Source organism: Rhea americana, unplaced genomic scaffold, assembly GCF_003343005.1.
Source record: "Rhea americana isolate MKP2758 unplaced genomic scaffold, rheAme1 scaffold_67, whole genome shotgun sequence".
Classification (NCBI taxonomy): domain Eukaryota; kingdom Metazoa; phylum Chordata; class Aves; order Rheiformes; family Rheidae; genus Rhea; species Rhea americana.
Genome location: NW_028186834.1, coordinates 2,252,119 through 2,279,499, shown reverse-complemented (window position 1 = coordinate 2,279,499; position 27,381 = coordinate 2,252,119). Strand labels below are relative to the sequence as shown.

The window sequence follows — 27,381 nt, the reverse complement described above, 5'->3', positions numbered from 1 at the left end:
RTACTGTATTGAATGCCCTGATGTATTAAAGTGTCTATGATTTATCTTTCCAAACACAGACGTAAGAATTACACCTTWACTTTGAAAAATGTGGTCAGGGTTRTGGACTCTTTTGTGATCTACAGGAGCTGGGACTTGCTGGTTTCTGTTCTGGGTACTTGTATGTTCTGTAGTAGCGTTAGAGCAGGCATACAGCTACTGTTTTTTTTTTTTTTTTTGACCTGAGTATTAACTTTTTTTAAGGCTAAATTTACCCCTCATGCTGGCAAGTTTTGTGGTGTGAAATATAATAGGGAAAGGTTGTTTGGTACTTAGCTCTTCCGACTTTTATACCTGTCGTCTTTGTATAGTGCATCTGGAGTTTTGTACTATGCCCTTTCATTTCATACATTGATTGAAAACCTCTTAAGTACTTTGCCTTTTGCAGTACTGCTAGGCTGAGTGAGTTCCTTCTCTGTCCTTTCTAATTGGATGCTTAGGTCAGATGCAGATGAATGGATTATCAGTTTTCGCTAGAATTTGTAACCAGACATGTCTTCTTAGGAATTTTTTTTTTTTTCGTTCTTTTTAATTCTTTTCTTGTTTGAAGTGGTCCATTAGATTAAACAATCTGAAGCCTAGGTGTTGCTGTTTTTCTACTTTGGCTCAATTAGTGTGTATGTGTGGTGTTTTTCTTCCCCTTCCCCCCCCCCCCTTTTTTTCCTTCTTTCCCCATCTCCTTCCATCTGATTTGCTTCTCTTGAGAAACAACATGACAGGCATTTAAGTTAATCATCCTTCCAAAACCAATGTTCGGGAATTTTCTTGCCACATTGAAATGGAAAAAATTCAGTGGGGAGGAATGAACAGTTTTTAAGACAAATTAAATTCTATGGATGCCTTTTTTTGTTAATTATTACCTAATGCTAAATTAAAAGATGAATTCTTCTCAGGCTTCTTGAATAAAAATTGTGGGATATCTTTGTCCCTTTCCTTTTTTGAAAAGGGAAATACTATCTGTGGCTGCTCTTGTGCCTTGAAATGGATTCATTGGATTTGGCTGTAGTRTGGGGTTGGTTGTTAATGTTTTTGGTTACAGTTTTCTAAGGCTAGGATGGTTTGCATTTTTAAACCTCCTGATGCTTATTTGTTTGCACTGTCACTTCAGTTTTGCTCATGAAATCTTTTGGGCCTGTATCCTTCTGCTGCTAATGCTGGATCATTGTTATTCTTAACTCCTCTCTTGTCCTTGTGCTCCTCATTCATTCTCCTCATCCCTCAAAAGAGGGAGAGGCCAACTGAAGTCGGAGGGGTGGGAATGCCTGTCTACCAGGGTATTTTTTCATTAGCAAATAGTCCTAAAGGTGGCTTACTTCTGTATTTTTGTAAAACATGTATTACAAAATAAGTTCTGTACAGTATTTTAAAAGTCTATACATTTATGTACAGACTGCTTGTGCTCATGCTGAAGTTGTACATGTTGTCAAAAATAAATTTAATGTTTTTCTCCCCACTAAACTTCTTATTTTAATTTGATAAAAATGCTTCTGTTGGAGTGTTGACAGTTACCTTAGAGATGGCTGGCCTTCAATGGAGAATGAAATGCCTCTCATGAAGCTTTACATCTCACGTTATGTTCAAAAGCTAAATAATGAGACTTGCCACTTACTCCTTTTTTTAAAAGGCTAGCACTGTGTCAGATTTTGTCCCTTGTTTTGAGAGAAAGTTTTTTTAAAAAGTAATAATTCTGTGAAGAAATTGAGGTTTTTTGTGTTTTAATTGAAAATATCAAAAGACTAGGCAGTAATGTGATGGGAACGAAGTGTATTTAGTAGTAAAAGATAATTAAGGGGTGCTATATGTATTAGGTACATAGATGAAATTGGTAGGGGGTGATTTCAGGGGATCAAGAGCAAATGTTCCTACTAATTCTATTGGTGCTCTTTGCCTGTAATGGTTTCCTTGCGTCCCCAAAGTGGGTGAGGAAGAAGGCCAGGCACTGGGGCGTTTCCTTCTTGCAAGGACTGGCAGGGAAGAGAGCATGAGAGCGCGTAAGGACATGATAGAAAAAAATGCAGATGATAAAGCGTTCTTTGAAGACAGTATTATTTGAAGGTTCATGAAGTGAAGGAGAAATACCCCACCCTATCATAAAACCTTCTAGCTGAAAGGGATTTTTACTGCAGTTCTCCCTCCCTGGCCATGGAAGCAGGTAATCTGAGTGCAGTTCCAAGGGGATTTTTGTGGCCTATAGTGGTTTTTTGCTATTTAAATCTAATGGATATTGTTTCTCTGCTAGGACTGGAAAATATAAGTCAATCGGACCTGTCGGTTCAAATTTTCTGCTGTACTGCAACTGAGGGAGGTTAAAGTGGACACTTTGGATTTTTATATTACCTAGATTAAGTACTAACTGCAAAAACATTTCTTTGGATACACATGATCAGTTACTCCATCATTAATTGGAACAGATACTATGAATGAAACTACCTGTGTTAGAGGCAAACAAGCCAGTTCCTCTCAACTTCAGTGGCATAAATCACAAGGAGCTATTGCAGTCAGTTCACTGAGTACTGCATGAGTTGCAAGCCAGCTGAAAAGTTTAAGTTCGTGTATTGGGGGGGGGGGGAAGTCTGTGCTTAATGATATAGACATATTTGGATGGAATCTTTTGCTTTCAGACAAACTTATAGGAGTTTTCCCYGTTTTGTAGTCCCAAAGAAACAGCATGGGAAAGTGGGTTCTGCATCTCAGTGTTTAGCTCCAGTTCCTTTGGAACCCAAAGCAGAGCTACAGCTTTGGCTTTGTGAATGACAGACCTAACAAGCTGAACCTTTCCTTTTGACTGAACCCACAAAACTCATTGTATTTATAAAAACAAATATTTGGCAGATTGTTTTTTTTTCTTAAATTTGGGAATTGAGATTTAGATGCCATTCTAAGTGAAGAGAAAGAGGGAACGGGTGAGATTTAAATCTTTTTCATAAACCCTGATACATACTACAATCATTCTGTTCTCTATTAGTATATGCTGCTTTGTTTTGCTTACATAAAAATGCAGAAGGGATGCCATGGAAGTAAGTGGTTCTTTGCTTGACACTCACTATGCAGCCACCTGTTACAACACGATGGTATGGATAAGGCCCAATAAGGGATATGAAAGCTTTACTGCTTGTGATAAAATATGTTTCCTAACCTTCAGAAAGCAAATTCTGTTGTCATCAAAATAGAACTTGAGAGCCTGAAAAAGTGAATGCATATGAGATTTCAAATTAGTACATAGGCTAGAAGGTGGCGCTGTGCTAGTAACACACAGGCCGATGAGCTGACTTGTTGCATAGTACATTTCACTTACACAGCACTACTTAAACTATAAATGTGGGCAAAGGTGGGCTTAAAAAAATCATATTCTTTGGCAGTCTTCAGGTTTAATAGTACCAAAAAAGCTCTTGATACTCTTGTGCGATACTTAATATACAAATACTGTACTAGCACCCTAAACTCAGCATTAATAAACATACTTAAATAATTATGTGTTGTCAGAGCAATGAGAGGAATTCATTCTCAGAATACATGTGGAAAACCTGATGGAAGTTGCTGAAGGCCATGAAGGATGGTTTTTTTTCTGTCTCTTCTGTCACCTGTGGATAGCTTTGTGGGCAAACAGTTTCTGAATTTCTCAGCCTACAYGACTCTATGTACATGATTTTGAAGAGGGTGGCTGTTTGGGAACATTTGAAATTCTTATTTACAGTTTGGAGAAACATATTTAAAGGAGCTCTGAATATTCACTGATCATGTGGAAGGAGATAATCACTAATTTACATAAGTAATTAATGTGATATGAGAGCTTAGAGAGCCTGAGCTGCAAATGTTTGACGTGAAATTTCTACCAAGTATTTCCATAATCCTGTATATACATCTTGAGTAGATATGGCAAGAATATATAGCTTTTCTTCCAACTACTGCCTGCAGGCATCCTCCTGCTATCTGTGCAGCGGCCTAATATGTATCTGTAATATCTTGTACAGTGATAGTGTGACCCTGATGACTGCTGAGAGCTGTAGAAATATTTTTCTTGTAAATGTATATGCATGTAATAGTGTGTAAATAAGAGCTGTTCCAAGGGCCAAATCCTTACAGTGTCAATCAGTGCAAGTGCTTGGAGGATAATTTGCATGGACATCTGACACTATGACTTTTTTGGGGGGGAAGGAGGGGGATGCAAAGATGATATGTTGATAAGACTAAGTGTAATATGGAAGAGTAGCAATTATGAAGGAGTTTCAAGTTATCTTGGAGACTTTATTTAAGGAAGTTCTTGAAATAGTTTTGACCCTCTCATAAAAGGCCAATAGAAATCAAAATCTATACCTGTTCCTCATTCAAGGTGAAAGCACTGTCAGCTTGAGTGTATCAGGAAGTACAGATAACTTTTGACAAGCAAAATGTTTCTTCTGTCAATAGTCCTATTTGTATATGGGAACTTATTAGTCATGCATTAGCAGTTGCCACTGTAATCTCCTGTTTTATCTGTGACATATCAGACATAATGTTGATTTAGGATTATTTGATGTTCTTTGAATGTTTCCTCAATTTTGCATGACCCGGTGTATTCAGCCATTCAGTTTGTTCTGTCCTTGTCAGTGAGGTTACTTGTTTTAGTACCTCTTCATCTGCTTAATATGTATTCTTCTGGTTTTACTCTCTTTTTTGACTTGCATTGGCATGTCTTGTTACCTCGTCCTCTCATTCAGGGCTTTTTTTCCTTCTCTCTGCCTCATCTTTCAATTTTTTAGCCAGCTTAAGACTTTTTTACAGTGATTAAAGTGGACAATGTGTGATCTGGGCAGTTTTAGTATGTTATCCATGCTATAGGAGTTCCAAGAAATGCTTTGTAGTATAGTTAAAGCTCATTCAGACCTAAGCTGAATTCTGATTTAAAAGCCTGTTTGGTCTTAGTAGATCTACGATTGTGTACCAGTCTATAATCAAAATACATGAGCAGGAAGGCATAGTTTTTCTTGTATACTTTTTGACCATTTAAATTGTTGATTGCATTATATTACTTGAAAGGTAACTGCAAGTAATTGATTTATTAATTTAACTTTGTTTTCTTAATGATTTCTGTGATAAGCATCTATGATACGAATGAATTTGGTGGTATAGAGTAGCTTAGGATTTTTCCAGTCTTAGGTTTGRATGAGGAGTATTCTTTTTGAAGTGAATTGATAGCCCAGCTTACAGCACTGATTTATATTGTGGAGTACTCTTGAAGCTCAAAAACTAGATTCATTTTTAATGAAATTATTCTTGAAGATGCGTTTGCAGCTAATGTCTGCAAAATGCTGGCATTTGGTTGTTAAGACTAGACAATGCCACCAAGAAAACATGTTCTGGACAGGAATCCTTTCCAGTGTTTTAGATGACTTACAAAAAACATTGAGGCAGTAAAAGAAAGTTCACTACCCAACTATCACTGTACTGTGGACAGACAGATGAAATATTTTTCTCAGGTAGTAGTGGATGATAGTTTCTTAGAGGACGTGAAAACTTGGGAATGAGAGAAGCTAAAAGGAGATGTGTTGTTGATAGGGWACAGGCAGTGAAGAGAACGTGTCAGGCTCTGTGTCTGTCCTTAAGTACTGGTACCTTCCTGAAATATTATATATTATGCAGAACATCAACTTAGAAGCTTTTGTTCTTAGAAGTGAAGTTTTTCTTATTATTTCCTAGATTGTGGGAGTTTTGTCCTCCTCCTTTCTGCCYCTCCCCAGCAGTAGTCTAGATTTGAGAGAACCACAGTTATTTTACTAATTCACTTCCCTTATGCTGCCTATGCTGTCTGCTTTTACACCTCAGATTTTTTTTTTCATTTAGCTTTTAGGGGCCACAGCTGACACAGACCTACTCCTCTGAATTTGCCAGCGCAAGGCTATTCTGCAGCTGTCCAGGGATGGAGGAGGAAGGGAGGATGTTTTCCATCTATTCAAAATAATTTTTAAGATTTGTGTCCTACAGTATGCTAAGTACAGCTCATGCTTTCACAAAGAAAACTTATATAGTTTATTAAATTGTTCTCATAAGGGGAAAGCTGATGGCTTTCCACCAGCATAATGCTTATGTATGGGTAACAAGTTGGGACTGTGGCCTAGTGCTTTGCATGGTCCTGGCTCATTTGAAAATATTTTTGTGGTCTTCGCCAAGTCGTTCAATGTTTGTTGTAGCGCATGGTAAAGCTTTAAACTTTATAGAAGTATTGTGYGAATCACGTGCAGAGAAAATTATTGCTGTTTCAGAGGTTTTATGTGAAGGTTGCTATGTATGACCCTGTTTGTAGCTGGATGGATCAGAACTGCTGAGAACTGCTCACATACTGAACTGTTCACTCTAACATCTGCCTGGAGGCTTTCTTTCACTCGAGTGCTTGGTCTTAGGCTTTTGGAGGAAAAACATTACTTTCCAACCCTATTATTGCTTTAAAGTTCTGTCTCATGTGAATGTAGGTTTCCAACTGTGGGTTTTTTTGTTTGTTTTTTTATTTGTTTGTTTTTGGTACATGTATGAAAGCACCTATATGTCCCTTTAAAAGTAAACTTTTTGAGTAGGAGTACTGTGTTTCTGACAAGAGGTTGTACCAGTTCATCAAAACTAATGAACTCTGTAGCTCTGGTTCTGTTGCTAACTCAGTAAAGGCTGTAGCCACTCTTCGGCTACAATGGGGTAGATGTGCTTATTTAATGCCATGCAAAGCTGATCTTTATGCAGCAAAATTGTTGTTGTTACTTAGAAATAAGTAACATTAGCAACTTTCATTTCAAAGGAAGTGTGCTCTTCTAATCTTCAGTTTATCAGCTGTGGATAAGTATCAGTGTGTACGAAGTGCAGGAAACATTAAAATATTTTGTTATCCTAGTAACTTTAAAATTAGACCTAAAAGAAATCCCATTTTCATCCTCTTTATTATTAAAGAAGAGAACTTAAGTGCAGCATTAGAGCAACAGAGTCGGCAACAGCACAATTTCTTCCAAACAGGTGACTGTTGAAATTTTAATTCCATTAAATTTTGTACATTAGAGATGCAGTTTATTTTCAGCCATTTGTCTAGCTGCATAAACTGGAGCATATTCAAAATGCTTGCCAAGGACAAATCYGTAGGAAGAAATGTTATACTTTGACCCAGGTTCACGACGTTCTAAACAAACAAGAAATAAATATTTCTGCAGACTTATTTAATGTTCAGCTTAAATAGTTTTTTCCTCTCAATGATTTGATAAGCATTTAKTTAGCTGCATACACGTATTTCCTAAGCATTTCTTTCTAGTTTAACTTGACTATTCTGTCTTTATCTGTCTAGGGTTAGCACAATTGCTAGACACTACATGTGTTGACCACCAAGTTGTCAAGGGATAATAACTGGGCATCCATGCTGATGAGAGCTGCTTTGCTTAGTACAAAACACTTTTTGGCTTTCCTGTGTGGACTGGACAGTGCTGCTGTTGAGTTACTTGTTTTTCTCTTGGACAGACTGCAAGATGTGATATAACAGGCTGATTTGTGGTTAACAACAGTAGGTGAAACTGGGACATGGCGTATCTGTTTGATGCCTGAAACGAGCTAATGGATTCAGTTTCTAAGCAATAAGCTGTTTCCTACCAGAGTGTTGGGTAATTGGGTTGTTCTGACTATAAGCTCAGGTTAAAAGTTTACTTTTTCTGTTTATATATAATATATATATATATATATATATATATAAATTAATAGCAATTTTTTGTAACTCTTGCTGCCATAGTTATGCTTTGCCCTAAGGAGACAGGAGAGAATTTGCCTGGAACCAAGCCGCACAGGACTGCTCTGTTAGTGCCAATAGCATTTTGCTCACTACTTTGGAGAGTTTTCAGACAGTTTGAAAAGTATGAGACCACACTTCTCAGCCAGTGCCATATTTACTGCTGTTAGTAGACAAATGTCAAACTGAATGGAAAAGAGGATGTAGTATATTAGCCTTTGACTGAGTTGAACACTCCCTTTGGGTAGATGCAAGAACAGAAAAAGGTATGTGTTTGTATCTACACTAGAACTAGGATAAAACTTTTTATCCACAGTTCTTTTAAAATTTAATAAAATTAATAAAGTAATTGAAGCTTAGTTTGCTCAGCTAAGAAGGAACATGCATGCTTTCTCCTCTGCCTTTAAGGTTGTTGAAGATTCCTTTCTCTAAGTCTTGGAATGAGTAGAGCTCTCTTAACTCTTCTTAAATTAATGTAAAATCAAATGAAAAATACTTATTTCCTAATGTCATGATTAGCACGCGCTAATCTCTTAATCAGCATGCTGACATCCCAAAATGTKCTCTTTTTTTCAGTGAGAAAATGCTATCTTGGATGTCCTGTTTTGACACAGTGACAAGACAGAAGGTTATTAATACCCTGCACTTTACCTGTAAATAGTTTCTTTCTTCTGTTTGTTCTAGGTCAGGAATATTTCTAGTTTTCTGAAGTTCAAGGAAGTCTTCCTATTCTCAGTGCTGAAATTYGTTTCAGTATTTTATTCTTCAAGCACTATCGTTAAAAGGAGATCAGAATACCTTGTGGTTATGGCCTTAAAAAAAAATCTGTCATCTGGGATGCTACAGATAAAATACAAATTCTTCTGTATTAGAAACAACAGGATCAAACAAAATTCCTTGGCATATTTATTCCATAAAAAATCTTCAATTCTGAGATTTCTTGGTGTTAGTCTTCAGAAAGTTTTGCTTTCTGAATCAACTGGCTGAGCAAGATGTTTCATTGTCTTGTTTATAAACCATATTTTAACGTAGTTATACCCAGTCTGTGCTCCAAACTGCATAGCTTGACGTGCATTTTTGCATAAAACAAGCTTCTCTTATCTTCATGGCTGTGGTGCGAACAAGGAGTCTCAGATCATAAGTCCAAAGAACTGATATTTTAACCTATTTCTGTATTTGTATTTTTGCTGACATGAAGCACACCCATACTACTAGGATTAACTTTGATAGCCTTAAGATTTGTGCTCAAATGCATGGGTTTCACTGAGCCATGCCGTTGTGTGTAATTCTTGYTGTACTGGAAGCCTCTGTAACGCACTTCAGTGTTCTGTGCAGACTTACTAAAACTGCTTTACAAATTCTTTAATAGCACATCTAGTACAGTAAAATGCTGAACAAAGCAGCMTAAGAGGGTAGGAGCTGGCAAAAGTTATCAGCATCTGTAGCTGTTCAGAAATGGTTAAGCAGAAAATAAAACTTGCAGAATTAATGAGTTCCAAAATGGTTTTAGATGAAGCAATGTAGTGTTTAACAGTGTCTTTTAAGTGTGACACAGTTAAAAGTAATGTTTGTGACATGACAGTTGTTATATTCTTATTAAAGTACTGTAGATTGATTCTACTGCACAGTTTTTAGGGAGAACAAAACTTTTTTTGTGTCCTGAATCTATAGCATTATGGATTTGCAGGGAGATTTGCCATTGCTATCTCTTATGTRCAAGCTTCCTTCTCTTTTCTTTTTTTTCCTCCTTGAAATCTCAGTGTAAGCAAACAGCATGAAAAGAACAACATCTCCCAGTGGTTCAATTTCTGTAGGAATAAATTACAGAAAATGGTATGCTTGATAGAAAATTGGAAACATTTCAGAGTGCTTTGTGAAATCATGGATTCACACATGGAACTTCTGGTTGAGTTACCACCCAACTTGCTTCTAAGTGAAAATTTTATTTTTGAAAGTGAAGGCAAGCTGCCTGTTCAAATGAAAATTTACTTATTTTTATGGCACCTTATCAAAGGCTGCTTTTCTCTCCTTCAAGTTACATCCCACCACCTCCTACCAATTTCTACTATGYTAAAAAAAGAAAAAGAAACTCAACAAACAAGCTGAGAGTATTTATACTCTTACTCTCCCTCAGTCCATCTGTCCTGCTTCTGCTGCTGTGACCCAGTGTTGTTCTGCTTTTCTCAAAAATTGCATCCTAAATTGCCACTTCAGTAACAGTACATGGTGCCATTTCAACTGTAGATGGGGGTGAGAGGAGAGAGAAGCAGTAGTGACATCTGTCAGCTAGAAGAAAAGAAGCTGTTGGCAGAAGTGTTGCTGAAAATAAAATCGAGCAGTAGAAGGAAGAGCAAAACAAAGACTCCTTAATGCAGCTAAAGAAATGGCTTTATGCATTTATTTTATATCCTAAGGAACTGAAATTATAAAATATACATTTAGCAAAAGCATGAGTGAACATGTGTTACTGTACAAGTCTGGTATAGTTGCATGACTTTTCAGCTACCTCTTCCTCCTGAGTTGCTGGGAATGGAGATTCCCTTTGAGGTATGCAGGAAATGAGTACAACTTTACCTACCTAGAAACATCACCTAGACCCTGGATTTGCATAATATTACAGACATCTCTAGCATGTATCTGTTCCTTGTAGAACTTTCTATTGTGAATCATGTCCCCTATAAGACCGATCACAACAAAATGTTGAAAGTTTAATTTAAGACTAACAAAAATGTTCTGAAGTGGATTAAAATTTGTAAGCTTATGGAWTAAAAATCAATTGATTGTTAATTATTAATTGTTGAAATCAGTGGAGTCTTCCAGACTTGGTTGTAAACTAACTTTGATCTGGCCTTTTTTTTTTTTCCTCCAGTCAGAGTAAGCTCAAGGTTGATTTGAGTAAGTTAATGCAAGGTATTTAGTGTCTTCTGAAGTCTTGTAAAATGTCATATWGATGAATTTACCTCTTGGAAAAATTAGCATGTAAGTTTACAGAGGATTGCCACTTTGTAGTTCTGCTCCTTTGTGTCTGTGACTTTCAGGCCTGGGGCAGCATCTGGCCCTTTCCACTCAAAGTAGGTATGGAACAAGCCTCTTTGACCATATCTACAGTCTGCCCACCACTTCATGCATTTGAGATAGTTGTCAGTGACTAAACTGTTTGAGAACTGTCAACATAACTGAATGATCTGAGATTTATATAGATGYATGAATGGCTTTGTGTTAATAGAGTGTATTTGCAAAGTTTGGTTGTTTAATTGCTGTGACAGAACTGGAGTCCTTAAAATGTATGTGGTACAAAGATAATTGACGTGGTATGATCAACAGTTGTGTGCAAGTGCAAGATAGTATGCGTATCAGAAACGAAGATTATTTTTTCTCCTCCAATCTACTTTGTTTCCTGTTTTCTACCAGCACAGAACCACTCTTTTGATTTCACTTGGCTGTATTTAGTAGTAGGTGGTAGCCTATCTCATTGTTAATGCTGTGTCTTGAAAGAAAGAAAGGTGAATTCAGCTTCCAGAAGGAGTAAAGAAAGCCAACATCTTGCAGTAAGTAAAATCCAGGGGACGTGGGGATTCAGTCTGCAGCATGAATTGAACTATTTCTCAACAGATTAGCCAACTTGAGTACAACATCTGCTGAGATATTCCTGCAGGAATAAAAAACTGCAGTACTAGGAAATCCAGTAATTTGCATTCAGTGGGGTATAATGCACATCTGTTCAGACCATGCAGCTGCAGATAGGAGACAGTGAGCATTACCTTGGAATTTTTGTATGTGTAATGCACACGTACACACATACGTGTACACAGCATGCATGTTTTGAACTATTAAAACCTAATTGCCCCAATTGAATTCATTACTTCTAGAAGGGAGGTTTTAGAGGATTGCCTGTCCCTTTTGAGGTGCATTACATTAGCTAGTGCAATGAAGTATGACTCCTGGCATCCCTTTGCTGAGGAGTGCTAGGATATGGCAGGTGTTTCCACTCACCACTGTGTTTCCTGGCGGTGGCTCTGGTGTGTTTGGCAGCCTGCTGGTTTGACACTTGAATTATCATTAGCTTTTAGAGTAACACACCCTTTATAAGAATAGAGGAACTTAACATGTCATCGCTTGTTTGTTGTCAGTCTGTGTGTTCTGTAAGGCAGTCGCAAGTTATTCTCTTTCCGGTTGTTTGTATCGAAGCATAGTGTGCCTTCTTCTGAAGACAACCTGGAAAATAGACCAATATGTGCATTAGGATCCTGATATATGGGTTTTTAAGAGTTCTTATTTTTAATTAGTTTGATACAAAAACATGCCATCATGTATGCTAGGTATGATGGCATGTTGCAACTGAATGCATGTGTTTGTGTATGTGTATCTGTAGGAAGAGAAGTAGAGGTAGCTGTTGTTGAAGGTTTAGGCCAATAAATCAGACCAGTTTCAAACTTTAAAACAAAATGTCGCTAGATTTTCTTTAGCRATACACATTGCTAATGGCTAGTTCTTAACTTACTGCTAGTCATTATCACTGTATATTCAAAGCAATTGGTCTGTAACAGTCTCATCCTAAATCATGCGAACATACAATACCACCCAATGGAAGCCTCAGAGTTAGCCTGATGACTATAGTTTTTGTYTCGGGTATCCAGATGACTGCTTCTGAGAGCTGATCAGGAGCCTTAAATTCAGGCTCCTTGGCTTTTATAGATTTAAAGTCATTGAATACCTCAGGTTGGGAGGCAGCTCAGAAGGTCCCTAGTCCAGTCACCCCCTCATCTTTGAGGTCACATTGCTCACAGCTTTATCCATTTGAGTCTTGAAAGTCTCCCAGGATTTTGACTTCTTAATGTCTATGTGCCCCTATTTCATTCTCTGTTCTTCTGGCCATCCTCATGGTGAAGAAGTTTCTCCTTATATYCAGTTTGAACCCCTTGCATTTCAGTTTGTTTTCTCTTTTCCTCCTGCTGTGTGTCACTATTCTCAATTTTAGTCTTCCACAGCTACAAGGAATTTATTAGATCTCCCCAAAGCAGTCTCTTCTCCATACTTAGCACGTTGTGTGCCTTCAACCCCTCCACACAGTTGTCTCTGACCTAGGTGGCCCTCTGTTGAACTGTTCCCAGTTTATTGATGCCTGTCTTGTACTGGAGGACCTAAAACTGGATGCRGTATTTAGATGAAATGTAATGATGGCTGGGTAGAGGGGAATGACTGCTCGTCTCAATCTCCTACCTCTGTTTCTGTGGATTCAGCCCATGATGCTGCTGGCCTTCTTTGCTGCGAGGGCACACTTCTGTCTTGTGTTTGGTTTGCTCTCCACAAGGACCCAGGATCATCTCCGTAGAGGAAGATGTGGTAAATCTGCACTCACTGTCCCTAATCAACTTTCTCATGTGCCCAGAATCGTGTTTCAAGAGGACTGGCTTCATGACTTCTCATATAGGAAATGATTTTGATGCTGGCAGGCGTGGGAGGTGTTACTTTCATGGACTGCAGCAGGTGCCTTCTCCTGTTGCTTTGCTGTTCCTCTTGTTTGGCTGCTGCTGCTGCTTTTCTCAAAAYAAAAGCAGTCTCTTCCTAGTTCTCAAGGTTACTCTTCTTCAGTGACCAGTAATTGATCATCAGCAAGTTGCTTATAGCGCTGGGGCTTCTGCTGTAAGCCTGTGCCCAAATTTTCAAGGCCTTTGTGTTATAGCACACAAGCTATATGTTATAGAAAGCTGGTACCCAGCTCCAGGTTGCATGGCAAGTTCTCATAACAAGTGGGTAAGCCTAACAGGCCGGGACGAGGGCCTTGCACAGCTGGTGTGAGACACAGCATAAGGCCTGAGGGCTTGTTCTTAGCGGCAATGCTATTTTACTGAGCTACTTGTACAAAAATGCGTGTTCATTATTTGCTAGTCATGCTATGTAACTGCTTATGTTAGCGTTCATAACAAGCTAATAGTAATTAAATGCTGCTTAGTGGGCTCCTACTTTTATAGGTCCAACTCTCTGCTTTGGGTACAGACAGTTAAGGCTTTGTAAGTGGACTGTTGATAGTGCTGAATTTCTTCATGAATCCTGACTAAGGATAGTGCTGTTGCAAGTTCACACTGATTTAATTTCTTATATTGGTGTAGATTGGACAAGAAGCATTAAACTTTGCATATATATGTACTTCTAAAGAGACCGTTTAATCTTCAGTAGTTRTCTTGCAGATGATAAAACCTCCTTCAAAAAAAAAAAAAAAAAGGAGGAGGAGGGGGGATGCATGGATATTTGTAACAAAAATCTTTTCACATGAAGGTTAACTGTTTTCACTCTGTTTTGAGCATTAAAAAAACAAAAGAAAAGGGGGGGAAAAAAGGAAGGGCTTAAAATGCTGTGCAGATGTGTGATTTGTGTCCCTGATATTAGGGATTACTTTTGCGTTAGGATAATTTCCTGATACTGTTCTAAATAGTGTTAAGTTTTTTGTAGTGATGATACAGGCATGGTAGTGTCATACAGTACAACTGATGAATTGTCCAGCTGTTGGGCAGCATTTTGTTACAATTATAACAGAAACTCCTGTGTTAATGAAATTGTTTGAAATACTAAAAATACAAGGACTATTAAAATTCTTATACCTGTGTAAAATGGATGTAAAGTTAGCCCTCCTAATAAAAAAAGTTACACATTTTGTTAAGGAAATTGGCAGTTCTGTTTTGAATTGATACATTTATCAAAAAGAAAAGGTGTTTGTGGAAACATGAAAAACAGTGCTCAGCTGGAGTGTGTTAAGTTGTGGAGTTTTGGTTAGAGTTGAATTTGGGGAAGAGCATAACAAAGCTGATAACAAAGCTTTTCTTTACTAAAGGTTTTCTTGCCTTGTGCATCTTTTCACTTGCACCTTTTCTCGTACTCGACTTTTGGTTTAGGTTCATAAACTGGTCTCAGTAAATCAAGCAGAACTATCTTTCTACTAGTTTCATAAACAACTTCACAACTATGACAAATCCAGTTTCCAGAGGGGTGCTGGAATTATTTCAAGAGTTCTTTTAGAATGAGACTCCTTTTTTTTTTAAAAAAAAAAAAAAAAAAAAGCTTAGAAATGTCCGTCATTCTTTACAGAGGTATGTACAAGTAAGTTTTCTGTTTTCTTCAAACATGACTGTTTGGGGAAGTAGCCTGCCACCTTAACTTTGGGAATATACGTGGAAGAATTCCTCTACAGTCAGCAGCACTGTGAAGTCCATCATGGAGTAAAATGGACACTTACTTTGTTTTTGTCACTTGAAATAGTGGGGCTATTCTTTTGTCTGTCAGTGTATTTTAATCCTTTCTTATAGATAAACATTAATATTTTTTATTCATCTTCTTACAAATTTTGAGTTGAATTAAGGCTTTTATTTGTTTATTTATCACTAAACAGAATAGGAAAGTCAACAGTTCAAGTAAATTGTTCTAATAGGGTAGAAATACACTGCGTAAAAATGACTTCTGTAATCATTCTTGTTTCTTCTTTAAAGCTTTTAAAAAGCCTTGCAAAATACTTTTTTATTTCTCGTGGGTTTTCCATAAACAAGTGTTCATAAAGAATTGTTAGCACTTGTCTGGCAAAACATGATGGTAATAGGTTTACTTTCTTGTTAAGTGCTTTCCCGCTGATGTACAGCTGGTAATTGAGGAAGAAAAATTGACCGTTACAAGCACAGATATTATCACTGTAGAGGAAATTGTCAATTCTTGCATAAAATTAAGTCACTCAGGAAGTTAGTCTCGAGTATCTCAGATTTCTTTCTTCAAATTGCTGTGTTGTTTTATGTTACTGAATTGTTTATTTTTCACATCAGATATTGCTAGAGAATAGTGAAGCATTCCATTTTTAATGAARTAACACTCTACTTTTTAGTCAGTTCAAGAGAGTCCCAAGAGTATAGTTTGTGAAAAAAATATAAGGAAGTGAAATCTGCCTTGCCATTTCTTGGAAAACTGACTTAAGTTTATGGAGAATGCTATTAAACGGGGTTGTTCATTTTCTYTGTCCAGACATTTTAAATATGGGAGAAGTTAACTTAGTGGCTTTGAAATCTTTCTCACCAACTCCCTCTGTGCTATTCTTCCCTAAACACACAATGGCTATGAAGCCAAGCTAACTGTTCTTTTCATCAACACAGATGCACGCTGCAGTTATTTTCTTTTTTAGTTTACTACTTAATGTACATTGACTATCACAATCAAATAATGCTAAATGTATGCACAAGACGCTGGAAGCTAAGTAGTCCAAAGCTATTTATGTCCCTCTGCAGGACTGTTAGTTCAACTGAAAGTGGAAGTTTTGAAGCGACTTTTAGCAAACATCGAGCTGTGCCAGCAGGCATCTGTGTAATTATCCTATTAAAACAAAATAACATCTGCGTTATCTGTGCCAGTGCAGTATGGAAAAGAACATTATGTCCTCTAATCCTGTCTGGGAGCATTATGGAGTTAAAAGGATAACATTTTACCAAATCTGTGTTTTAATATGATAGGTTACACTTAGTTACCTTTTAAATTACCTTTATTCTGTTGCAGGGTTTTATGCTACGGACTCTGCTTTTAACTCTCATCATATAGCTCTTCCTGCCTTTGCATAGTTCATACTCGTTTTCTTTCTTTTTTGGGGGGGGGGCATAGGGATTATATTGAAAAGATAAGTCGTTTGCCTTGAAGGCGCTTAGATTCCAACTTATTTTTTTCCTAACATGGGAAAAGATCTACAAGTATTAATTTTAGATATAAAAGACAATAATGTGGCAACTAGAAGTATGTGTTTTGAATGTAGGTGTAAAGTGCAGGCTCTCTGAACTGTTTTATGAGGAAGGAGTAAYGGTGCATGGCAGAGGCCGCACAGGAGCAAGAGGAGATTATTTCAGCCTTCTAAGTGCTTGCAGTGTAAGCCAGGAGAGTGTATTGGCTTAAATGATGTAGACTTCTTTTTTCCCTCTTTACCCCTGAGAGAATCTGATTTCCTGATCACCTATCTAGCCATATGCCATAGCTCTTGCCAGGAACTCCTAGCAGTGTCATCGCCAGCTAAAATTACTTGTATTCTGAGAACTGAAGTATGTTGAGAATTGTCTTAAATTGCTACATTGGCAACATCACAGAGTTCTTGTGCACACACACACACGCACACAAAAATACATTAAAGCAGCTTTATCTTGAAATTCAGGTTGGAAACTCTACTTCAAGCCCTGAGTTGGAGCTGGATGCCGCAAGGTGCTCTKCCCCTGCTCAGACGCATCACTCCTTGTTCTCTTTCCAGTGCTTCTCACAGCTTGTTGCTGCTTTGACTAGTACACTGTAATATTGATACATACAAATTAAACGCTTACAAAGAAACCACATTGTTTTCTCCRATTTTATAGCAGTTATAATAAAGGCCTAATACAGCTGGTAGAACTTTTTAATATTTTGTGGTAACTTTACTCCTTTTCTTTCCTCTTTTAACAGGATGGAATTGAAATACGGTTATATGCTGACTAAGGAGTCAGAACAAGACTGAGTCCTGTTCTCACCTTTCTATACCTTCACCATGAGCTTGCTTTTTGGCTTCATGCTTTAGAAACCTTTGGTGTAATTCTGTGAAGCTGTTGGAAATCATGGCATTCTCTCCATGGAAACTGTCCTCTCAGAAACTTGGCTTTTTTTTGGTGACTTTTGGTTTCATTTGGGGAATGATGCTTCTACATTTTACTATTCAGCAGCAAACACAACATGAAAGCAGTTCAGTCCTGCGTGAACAGATTTTGGATCTCAGCAAAAGATACATCAAAGCATTAGCTGAAGAAAATAGAAATATTGTGGATGGGCCTTATGTTGGGACAGTGACGGCATACGGTAAGTGCCTGTTCTAGATTATGTAATAATTTGATTGTGGGTTTTTCTAAATGGTACAAATGTTATATAGAAAGTATAGTTAATTGCTGCTCAAATGACTGTATTTTCAAATTCCAGTCTCTTGTTCACAACCTCTGTCTCTTTGTCACTGTAGTGTCGGTGTTATGCCCYAGGAATAGGAGGAGAAGTAAGAGGGTAAAGCATAATCAGATTAGTTCTTGGTTTAGTGACTCAGCAAYGCTACTTGAAGTGTGTTATATGGTAAACAATTCTCTTCCTTCAGAACTATGCTGATTTCTCTTTTTAAAGTAACATTTACTAATCCAGGTTAATTGGCTTTCCTAGAGCACTTCTACCCAGCTAGCAGAATCCAGTGTACCTTCCCTAAGGATAATAAAGTAATTGGCACACGAATTACCAGCTGTTTAAGGATTTCCACTATGAAAGTAACTGTCTCTGTGACTTGAATGCAGYACTTGGGAATTTTTAGATTTCAGCTCAAAGTAACTGTATGCTTGTCATTAACCAGATTGACAGTTTTGGTCCTCTTTTCTTCCAACCTGAGACGAGTTCTTTGTTTCTTCAATGTGTTCTCTTTAGGGARTGTTTTCACAAAAATAATCTAACATAACATCTATTGAATTGGAATAAATGGCTGATATAGTGCTGTAGACAATGAAGAGTTGAGGAAAATAACTGGAAAATCTTTGGTTATATAAGGAGACTACTAGAACTTTTAAACGTACATGGAAGAAATAGACATTAATTTCAGAAAGACATGAATCATGTCATTATAAATGAGGAGGTACCCAAACTGTGATCTGCCCTAAAGAGGGTAGAAACAGCAGAAAAAAATATAGTTCTGTTATGATATATATCAGTGTTGTCTTGCAAGAAGCTTTTAAATGAGCTTTTGTGTACAAACCCCATTAAACATATTACCATGGGCTGTATGGGAAAGTTTCTCTATMCTCTGCTGTTAAATGATTGACTTTGCAAAGAGGGGGCGGCTTGTGAGCAAATCAAAACCTTTTGCCAATGTCATGAATTTTCTGCAATCTGTTGATTTTTCGTACTAAATCTTAACTTTTATACTGTGGTATACAATTGGCAGAGGGAGAGAGAAGATGCTTTTAAATTTGTGATTGCTATAAACAGTTTATAAAGTAGTCTGGTCAACTAACTGTACTGAAGGAAGCACTACTTCATTGCCCACCCACAAAGGGAGTAAGAGGATTGTACCTGTCACTTTGTCGTCTGTGGTTTAGCTTCMTTCCACTGTGAAGGAGGAAACACTGAATGGTATTATGCTGAATCATTTCAACATTAATGGCTAATACAAATTTTATTTTGTTCTCYGTGTTACAATTCAGTTCTAGTTCATTTTTCAGAGCAAGAATAACTTTAAATCTTTTTGGAATTTCAAAGTCCTATTTTAACTTTCAGAAAATATCTTTTTTTTCCTAACAATTGTTATAGCTAGTTTTTGAAAATAATTTCCATCAAACTATAAATAGGAATATGTAAATGACACCATGAAGTTAGTTGAACAYGAAGATCCAAATGGGAGCATACCCTACCAAGAACTCCACTAAACTTATGGAACTGTCTAGCATGCTAAATGCCTTGTTCAGGGATCTTTCTGGGCTGCTGACCGAAGGGTTTGGGACAGCAGGTATTTATATCCTACAGCTGGCTTAAGTGAGCAGAATGTATTTAGAAACAGTGCTTGATATGTTTATATGCTTAAGAGCTTGGATAGATGAAAAAGTATCTCATGGTATTATTGGTGTAGTTGATTATTTGTGAGAATGGGCAGTGTACATAGCTGAAATAGCTTTCACCCCTCCTTCAGAAATTAGGACTGTATAGCCTCCCTGATCTTGCAGAAAGGGTAGGGTGAATTTACTCCTGCAGTTAATACAGTTATGAGTAATGACTGGTACGGATTTGCTACGAGTGTTTGTATTCCTTTGTTTTGCTATCAAAAAGCCAAAGAATATACTTCAAACTCGCAGAAGTGCGCAAATGTGAAAAATTGATATATTCCAAATGCTGTTTAGTCGAGAGCCAGAGCTGGACTATGTTCTTTAGAACTTGCCTTCATGAGAACAGTCATCTTGCCTTGAATCCAGTATTAAGTTGGCTGCTGATGTTTATAACATCTGTCTAGTAGTTTTATCTGTTATGCCATTAGTTATTTTTTAGAACTTGATTTAAATGTCTTTTGGGGGAAGTAGAGTGAAATTTGGAGGTTTTTCAGTATCTTCATATTATGACTAACTAACTTGGTTTTATTTAAAAATACCTATTTATAGCTTAATGGAAGTTATTTTCAAAAATGAACCATAACAATCAACAGGGAAAAAAAAAGATATTTTCTGAAAGTTAGAGCTAGGACTTTGAAATTCCAAAAAGAGCCAAAGTTTTGTCAGTGTTCTGAGAAGTGTTTGTGGAATAAACAACTTGCTGCGCTGGTAAAGCGGAGACTTACTATGTTCACGTTTCTTGCTCTTTCCTGTTTCACTTTTTTGTTCAGTCAGCTTACCTAATATTAAGATTATGCATCTGGCCCAGGCTTAAGTTTAACTTTAAATAAACCATATTTATCTCAAAGTAGAGAACTTTCTTTTACGAGTTTATCAGTATGTTTTGTTTGATATTTATTTCTGCGTAGTAAATTTTGATTCTTCCTCACTTTCATTTCATTCAACATAAGAATTAGGGGGATGTGCATGTGTGAAAGAGTTGAAAAATGAACAGAGCATATTACCAGAAAATATTTCTAAAATAAAAATATGGTGCAATTTCAAATGAGATGTAGCTCCTTTTAAATTGGCAAGATCCTATCATCCTCCTTGTTTGTTTGACTTTTTTTGTTCTGCTTGCTCTCTTTCCTATTTACCTACTCACTTTTAGACTATTTGGAAACTTAATTGCAAAATAGAGTTGTTTCATCTTATAGTTTTGATTATTTACTCTAAATAAATTGGATTAATGTCTTTTATAGGCTTAGACAAAGAATGAAGTTTAGGGTGCAACAGATTATATGGCTGCACTTTTTTCTCTTTTGGCCCATGGGTTAGAAGAACCTCTTTTTAACAAGACATTTTGGGATGTCATCTTGTTTCTGTTGCTCCTTTTTTCTCTCTTCCTAATAAATTTTGGTGTTCATATGAAAATGCTTGTCTATAAGGCTGACACTATTGTCCATAGTATCACTAGCTATTATATTGCTTTGTTGCTTAACTAACAAGCAGTGCTTATTCTGTAATTTCTGCTAGTCTGTGGCTACACATTGAACTGTGCTGGTATTGTATGTGTATTATATGGTATTTCATTATATTATGAAAGAGCACAAACTTGGAGTGTGCCCTAGGCTTAAAAAAAAGTATCTTTTAAGGGTGCTTGAAGTTAAGTTGAATTAAAAAAAGATACTTGCCTTCAGAAATTGAAGGGGAACTGCATTAATCTGTGCCCTCACTAGGTTCAAGATCACAGGATATCCTTAGCTAAGTTTCCCCTGCAGTTTGCTCGTGACGTTCATTTCCTGTTCCAGCTGGCTATGGAGTAAGTTGATTTGCTGCCAAACGATAGTCAAGTTCCCCAGGACATGTTAAACTGACTTTTGCAGGTGGATGAAATAACTTTGTAACAGTTCTGTCAAGTTAAGGCTGACTGCTTTTCCTGTATGGGATTTTTTCAAGGTGCATAGCCTTTTTGTTTAAAGACAAATTTGGACAGGAATTCTCAAATTAAGAAGTTTTGAAGGATGCAAAATACTGATAATGTATTTATTTAAAACGGTAGTGGGGCAGGCTTTAGGATGAGCRAATACTGCCATGTGAAATAATACTACATAGAACTGAGTAAGCCGTCAGTTAGTCTGTCCAGTCTGGCACTCCAAAGRGTTTCTTGGTAGCAAGCTATGGGATTATCTGTTCAGCAATAAACTCATTAATGACTGATAYTAATGACAGTGGCTAGTAGAAGTTGGCTGGTTGTGCTATGAAAATTGCCCATGCTACTAAGCCTTTTTTACTGTTAACACACAAACGATCATGATTTCTGTGTTCAAGAATAAGTATTAAGTTTCCTTGATTTGTCTGCCTTTTACCCACTCAGAAGAGTTTCAGTTATTCATAATCTTGATTACATAGCTTGTTCGCTTTTTCACTTAGAGGTATTGATTTTTATGTTCTTTCCAACATATATTGTTCTGTCATGTAGGTGGATCAAATTCTTTCTTTTTAAAAGCTGTAGTCAAAATGCACCCGGTGGCTATTAGATTTTTTTATAGCAATAAACAGTTGTTTTGCAAAAWTTACTGTTATTCCCTGTCCCCACTCTCCCCTTCCCAAATTAGCTTCCAAGTGCTTTTTCATTTTGGTAAAACACTGATATAAAGAGACATCTTAGTAGTACAAGACTACAATATTTAGCTGTTTTCTCCTGATAGTCTACATATGCCCTAATGTGTCCTGAGTCTTTTATTCCTATTCCATTTCTATTTTATTTTATGCCTTTTTTCCCCCAAATTTTCCTCCTYCTGCATTGCTTTTTGTATCTGTTATTAAGCTCCTGTTCCACTTTYGCCTTTGACTTCTGGATCCCATTTGTGAATCATTTTGTTTTGATAAATACTTCTTTTATMTTTCACTCCATGGCACTATACCTGTATTTAAAATATATTAAAGCAGAACACATCATCAGCGCTAAAGATTTCATCCTCTGATCTTTAGAGGGCAAAGAAAAACAGTTAAAAAGAGAAGTATCTACTTTATGCCTCCTTTGAATAAATAGCTCTCCTTTTTCTTTGGAGAAAAAGAGCATAAGATTTCTAAATGTAATATCCTTTTCTTATTTATTCTCTCATTTGCACAAGAATCGGGGCACTCAAAAAAAAAAAAAAATAGGGATGCAAAAAGCACATGGCAAAACTACAACTGATGTTTGGGCAGATGAATTTTCTATTACAAATCAGAAAACTTACTTGGTTCTAGAGTTGTGAAAAGCAGCAAATATATTATAAATGCATCACTATTTTATGTAATTAAATATAAAAATAGTGTGAATGCAACATACCAAAGACTTCTATCTTGAGATAAGCATAAATGAACAAAGAACAATACTTTCTTTCATCTTGCTTTGCTTGATCCCACTTTAATTTTTCGGTTTAGTCCGATAATGGTCTATTTTTTTTTCCCCTCTAGCCTACAGTGTGAGTGTGGGTTTTATGGGGTTTTTTTGAGAGGAGAAATTATTTTGTTTTGTTGTGTGTGTATGTTTTAGCTCACCCAATTGTCTTCATTGCTCTAAARAAATTGAACAACAGAATAAAAAATATCAGGCAATTTAGTCTTCTTGAGCTGTCACTCGATATGCAAACTCCTATGACTATTCATTGCTTTCTGTGCAAAGGAAGTATGGTGTCTGATCAAATGGATAGGTAGATGCAATCACCAACAGAGTGAAGAAAAACAGGTGATTTACGACGCTTTGGATATACAATAGAAAAGGTGGAAACCTACAGGTTCTGTGCCAGCACAGACCTGATTGTGGAGAGGGAGATGCAGGAGGAGGTTTTTGATCTGACTGAGAGCCATCTTGCCTTTGGGGAATGGGATTTTTATTTCCAGATGACYGAGCATCTCTTTCTCTGATAGTACTACTTGAATATGGATTTAGGTCTCACTATGGGAGTATTTAAGTAGTATGGCAAGGATTTGCATGCCAGATGAGTCTAATGCCTGCCTTGCTTGTAAATGATAAGTTCTTAGAGTACGCACACACACGCGCGCGCTTGATTTGATAGATCCAGTTGATTCTTGTAGTTTGGATGGTTTCACGAAGAAGGAATTTTTGTCTTGTGTATTTTGTGCTTAAATCAGGATAAAAGCTCTTCCAGTTTTGTTGTAATATAGCCCCAAAACTCCTAGTCTTATGATTACTTGAGCAATTACAAAACACACATCTTTTACTTCAACATGAATGTAAGATGCATAAAAGTTGCTGTATGTGTGTGTTATAAAATACAGATGAGGACCAGTCCGATGTCCAGGGGAGCCTGTTTGTGAGGTTGAACAATGTAGGGAATGTTTGTGCAAAAAGTTAATGACCAAGATTAGCACTGAGCATTTGTATGTATTCCAGTTTTGTTCTTGCATCTATTTTGTAATTCTCTCTAACAATGTGCATTACACTGTTAAGCAATTTAACTTTTGATTTGTAGATCTGAAGAAAACACTTGCTGTCTTACTGGATAATATCTTGCAGCGCATTGGGAAGCTAGAGTCAAAGGTGGAAAATCTTGTACTTAATGGAACTGGAGCAAACTCTACCAACAATACTACCACTCCTGCTCCCAGCCTAGCAGCAGTTGAAAAGCTTAATGTAGCAGGTGAGTATGGCAATGTYTAAAACACTTATGGGCTGTTTAATCTGTATTTTCTCTGTGTGTGCACTCTTTTCCATGGCATCATGTGGGTTTTCAGTTGTTAAGATTGAAATGTCTTTGAAAACAAAATTGAAAGGCTAACCTATATCAATAGCAATTATAAGTCCATTGGTCTTTTGCAAGCTCAAAGAAAATCTTTCTGTTATGGCAACTTGAACACATTGAAGAAAACATTCTCTACCAAAGGGGAATGGTCCATCTTGCACTTTTTTTTTTTTTTTTTAAGTATTTTTACATCTTTCTACATCTACTGCTTTAGTATATGCTTCATACTTTAAGAGGTTTCACGTTAGAAAGGTGAAATTAGGCAGGTTTTTTCTCTCTAATCCTAATTACTTGGTCAGTAAGAATCCACTCTGTGCAGATATTTGGATTGCATATGCAATTTTTGTGTTATTACCCAAAATAAAACATTTATTTATTGTCTTTATATTACTAGTTGTGATGTAAAAATATTCTTTCCCCCTCTGCCCAAAGAAAACACTTATTAATCAGTACTGCAACCATAATTATCGTGTAAACGTTTCTTTGCCTGTTCAGTAGCTCTTACAATTTGATACATAGAGGTGATCCACCTGATAGCCTCAGCTTAAGTAAATGTGTTCTTTAAAATGTCGCTTGAAATCATCATGTTTAATTTTGTTTTCAGTGAATCGACTGTTTACCACTCTTACAGCTTCTCAAAGCATTTATCACCTAGTGGTGATCTGATCTCTTTACCCACATCTCAGGCCTTTRTTATTCCAAACTTCTTGTGCTCTGAATACATCTTGCCGTTCACATCGCCTTGTCTGTTGCCCTGCCCTTTTCTATGCCACTGAGTCAAAAAGATACTGACTGCTCTGACCCATAGGAAAATCTGCCTGTGCCCTGCAGATGATCTTTCCAGCCCTTARAAAGGGAGCAGAGCAGCATATCTAGGCCAAGCTGGTAAACAGGAGTATAGCTGTACTCCTAAGTCTTGCTTATGCTTCAGGTTCCTATCAAAATTGGTATCTCTGAGGATGTTTTAAATGTTGTTAAAATTATGAATATGCATGTTGCCGAACAATATTTCTTAATAAAAATGTTGATTTAAAGCAAGACCCAAGATACTCGGAAGCCATTGTAATCACTGTACGTCTATGCTTTGTGAATAAAAAACTAAATTTTTGATAAACATAACTAATATTCTTAGATAGTAAAGTTGCACTTAAAACTATGTCAGACTGGTTGTTTACAAAATGTTCTTTTACCTTAAAAAGTGTCGTGGGAAGATTTTAATTGCATATCTTTGATCCTCAAAAAGTGAGCAAAGGAAGGTTCATGTCAGGTGATTTTTCTCCGCCTGCTTTCTCCCAGCCTATATGTACTTGATACTTGAACTTCTTTTTTTTTTCAAAGACTAAGAACAGTTAAATATCAGGATACTGTATGTAGTACTACTTAGAAAGGGTAAATATTTTGAGCGTGTCTATTCAAAGCACAAATAGCTTTTCTACATTATACATTAGCCTGTTTTGCTGTRTTGGATGTTGAGCTGTAATAATTTTTGGTTTCAACATGTTTAATAATGCTTGCTTTTTTTGAAATTGCTTTTGTGTTGTTTCCTTCCAGTAGATCTAAACTGCAATGAATAGACTTCATCTAAAAAAGCCCCAAACCAAAAACAACAAGTCCCACCCCACATGATTTAAAAGTTATTCATTACAATGGAGACTTTGATAGTTGTCATCCAAGAGGTGATGGCTTGGATTCCTATCTAGTATTTGGCATCCTCTGTGGATGTGTAGCAAGGCAGATTGACAAATCGGCTTTGGCAATGCAGCAAGCAGGCATTTATTTTCTTATCATATAGAATCATAGAATCAGTAAGGTTGGAAGGGACCTCTGGAGATCATCTAGTCCAACCTCCTCGCTCAGCAGGGTCACCTAGAGCGTGTTAGACAGGGTTGCATCCAGGCAGGCCTTGAAGATCTCCAGARAAGGAGACTCCACAACCTCTCTGGGCAACCTGGTCCAGGGCTCCGTCACTCTCACAGTGAATATATATATATAATAATATGATAAGAAGGACCTTTTGTCTTGATGATATTTCCATGTACTATTTCCTGCAGAGGTTAAAGCTGACACACTAAAACCTTTTAGGTGGAAAGGAAGACTCAGTAACTTCACAATCAGTTGATTTGTTTCTGTGGCTCTCTTTCCCATGAAATTTGTTATATCTATAACAGATTCTTTAAAGAGTCTTCAGCTATAGTTTGCCTCACTCTTTCAGTAGAGACAAACTTGATAAAAGGTGAAACTATTGCAGATTGTGTAGGATTTCCAGAGCTGTTCTCCTGTCCTAGGAGTGCTGTAGTTGATTTCTATTCAGTAAAAATAATATATGCCATCTTCTCTCAAACCTTAAAAGACAAACTAATTGTCCTAGCAGAACATCACTGTGTACTGGATATAGCAGGATGTGGACCATGCTCATTCTGATGGCCCAGATTAAAACTTTCTCAGGGTGGTGCTTTGCTTTGACTCATATTTATTGTTTTTTATCCAGTGTATTTTTTTCCACACTATATGTAATACCAAGCAGCAGCTTTTCCTAGTTTGCTGTCTCTTGGCCTCCTGTAAGGGCAATAGGGTGGAGCAGACAAGAATTGGGTGTTTTCAAGTGTCTTGTTGCAGACAGCATGATGATTGTGCAGAAGACCGCATATGAATATTTTCCACTGCAGTGCTGAGTTGCATTAGGAATGCTGAAGGGGGCTGTAAGTGGTCCCCTGGGCTGCATTTTGATTAACCACTTAACTACAACTTGAATTCTCCTAACATTGCACTGATTTTGGCAGTGTTAATGGAACACAGCACACAGCTGGTGTGAAGATGGACTAGCAGCAGCAAAGTTCATTTTCTCTAAATCATATTAATGCTTCGCTACTGAAGTTTCTRAAACATTAGTAGGAAATATTTTGTGCTCTGCGTTTAAAATCTTTTAACCTTCAGCTCATTTCTCTGAATATGTTGATTTTGCTTTCAGCTCTTGCTGCAAATTCTCTCTTTAAGGAAATATTACTGACTGGAGAGAAAAAAATGTGAATTTAATTGCAAATGGAAGAGAAATCAAATGGAATTGCAATCAGGGGAAGAGAAAGGAGCTCTTACAGAAACTGAAGCAGTCTTAACTAGAATGTTGTGTCTAAAACTGAAATAGAAACAAAGTGGAAATAGTACTTTTAACAGTTACAGACAGTAAGAGAACAGATGATAACTTCTTGTCACAAATGGTGGAGGAGCCTACGAGGAAGGGTGTCCTGCTGGACCTTGTCCTTACCAACAGAGAGGGAGT

The 27,381-nt window shown here is 37.0% G+C and overlaps 1 protein-coding gene across 1 annotated transcript in view; it reads left to right on the top strand.

Annotated features, from left to right (window-relative positions):
* Nucleotides 1–27,381, top strand: part of MGAT5 (alpha-1,6-mannosylglycoprotein 6-beta-N-acetylglucosaminyltransferase) — a 131,453-nt gene that overhangs the window by 31,363 nt on the left and 72,709 nt on the right. Inside the window, exons 2-3 of the mRNA XM_085320957.1 lie at nt 17,216–17,602; nt 23,835–24,002. Of these exons, the coding sequence (XP_085177083.1) occupies nt 17,365–17,602; nt 23,835–24,002 (406 nt within the window). The 5' untranslated portion in view covers nt 17,216–17,364. The remainder of the gene's footprint in view (nt 1–17,215; nt 17,603–23,834; nt 24,003–27,381) is intronic.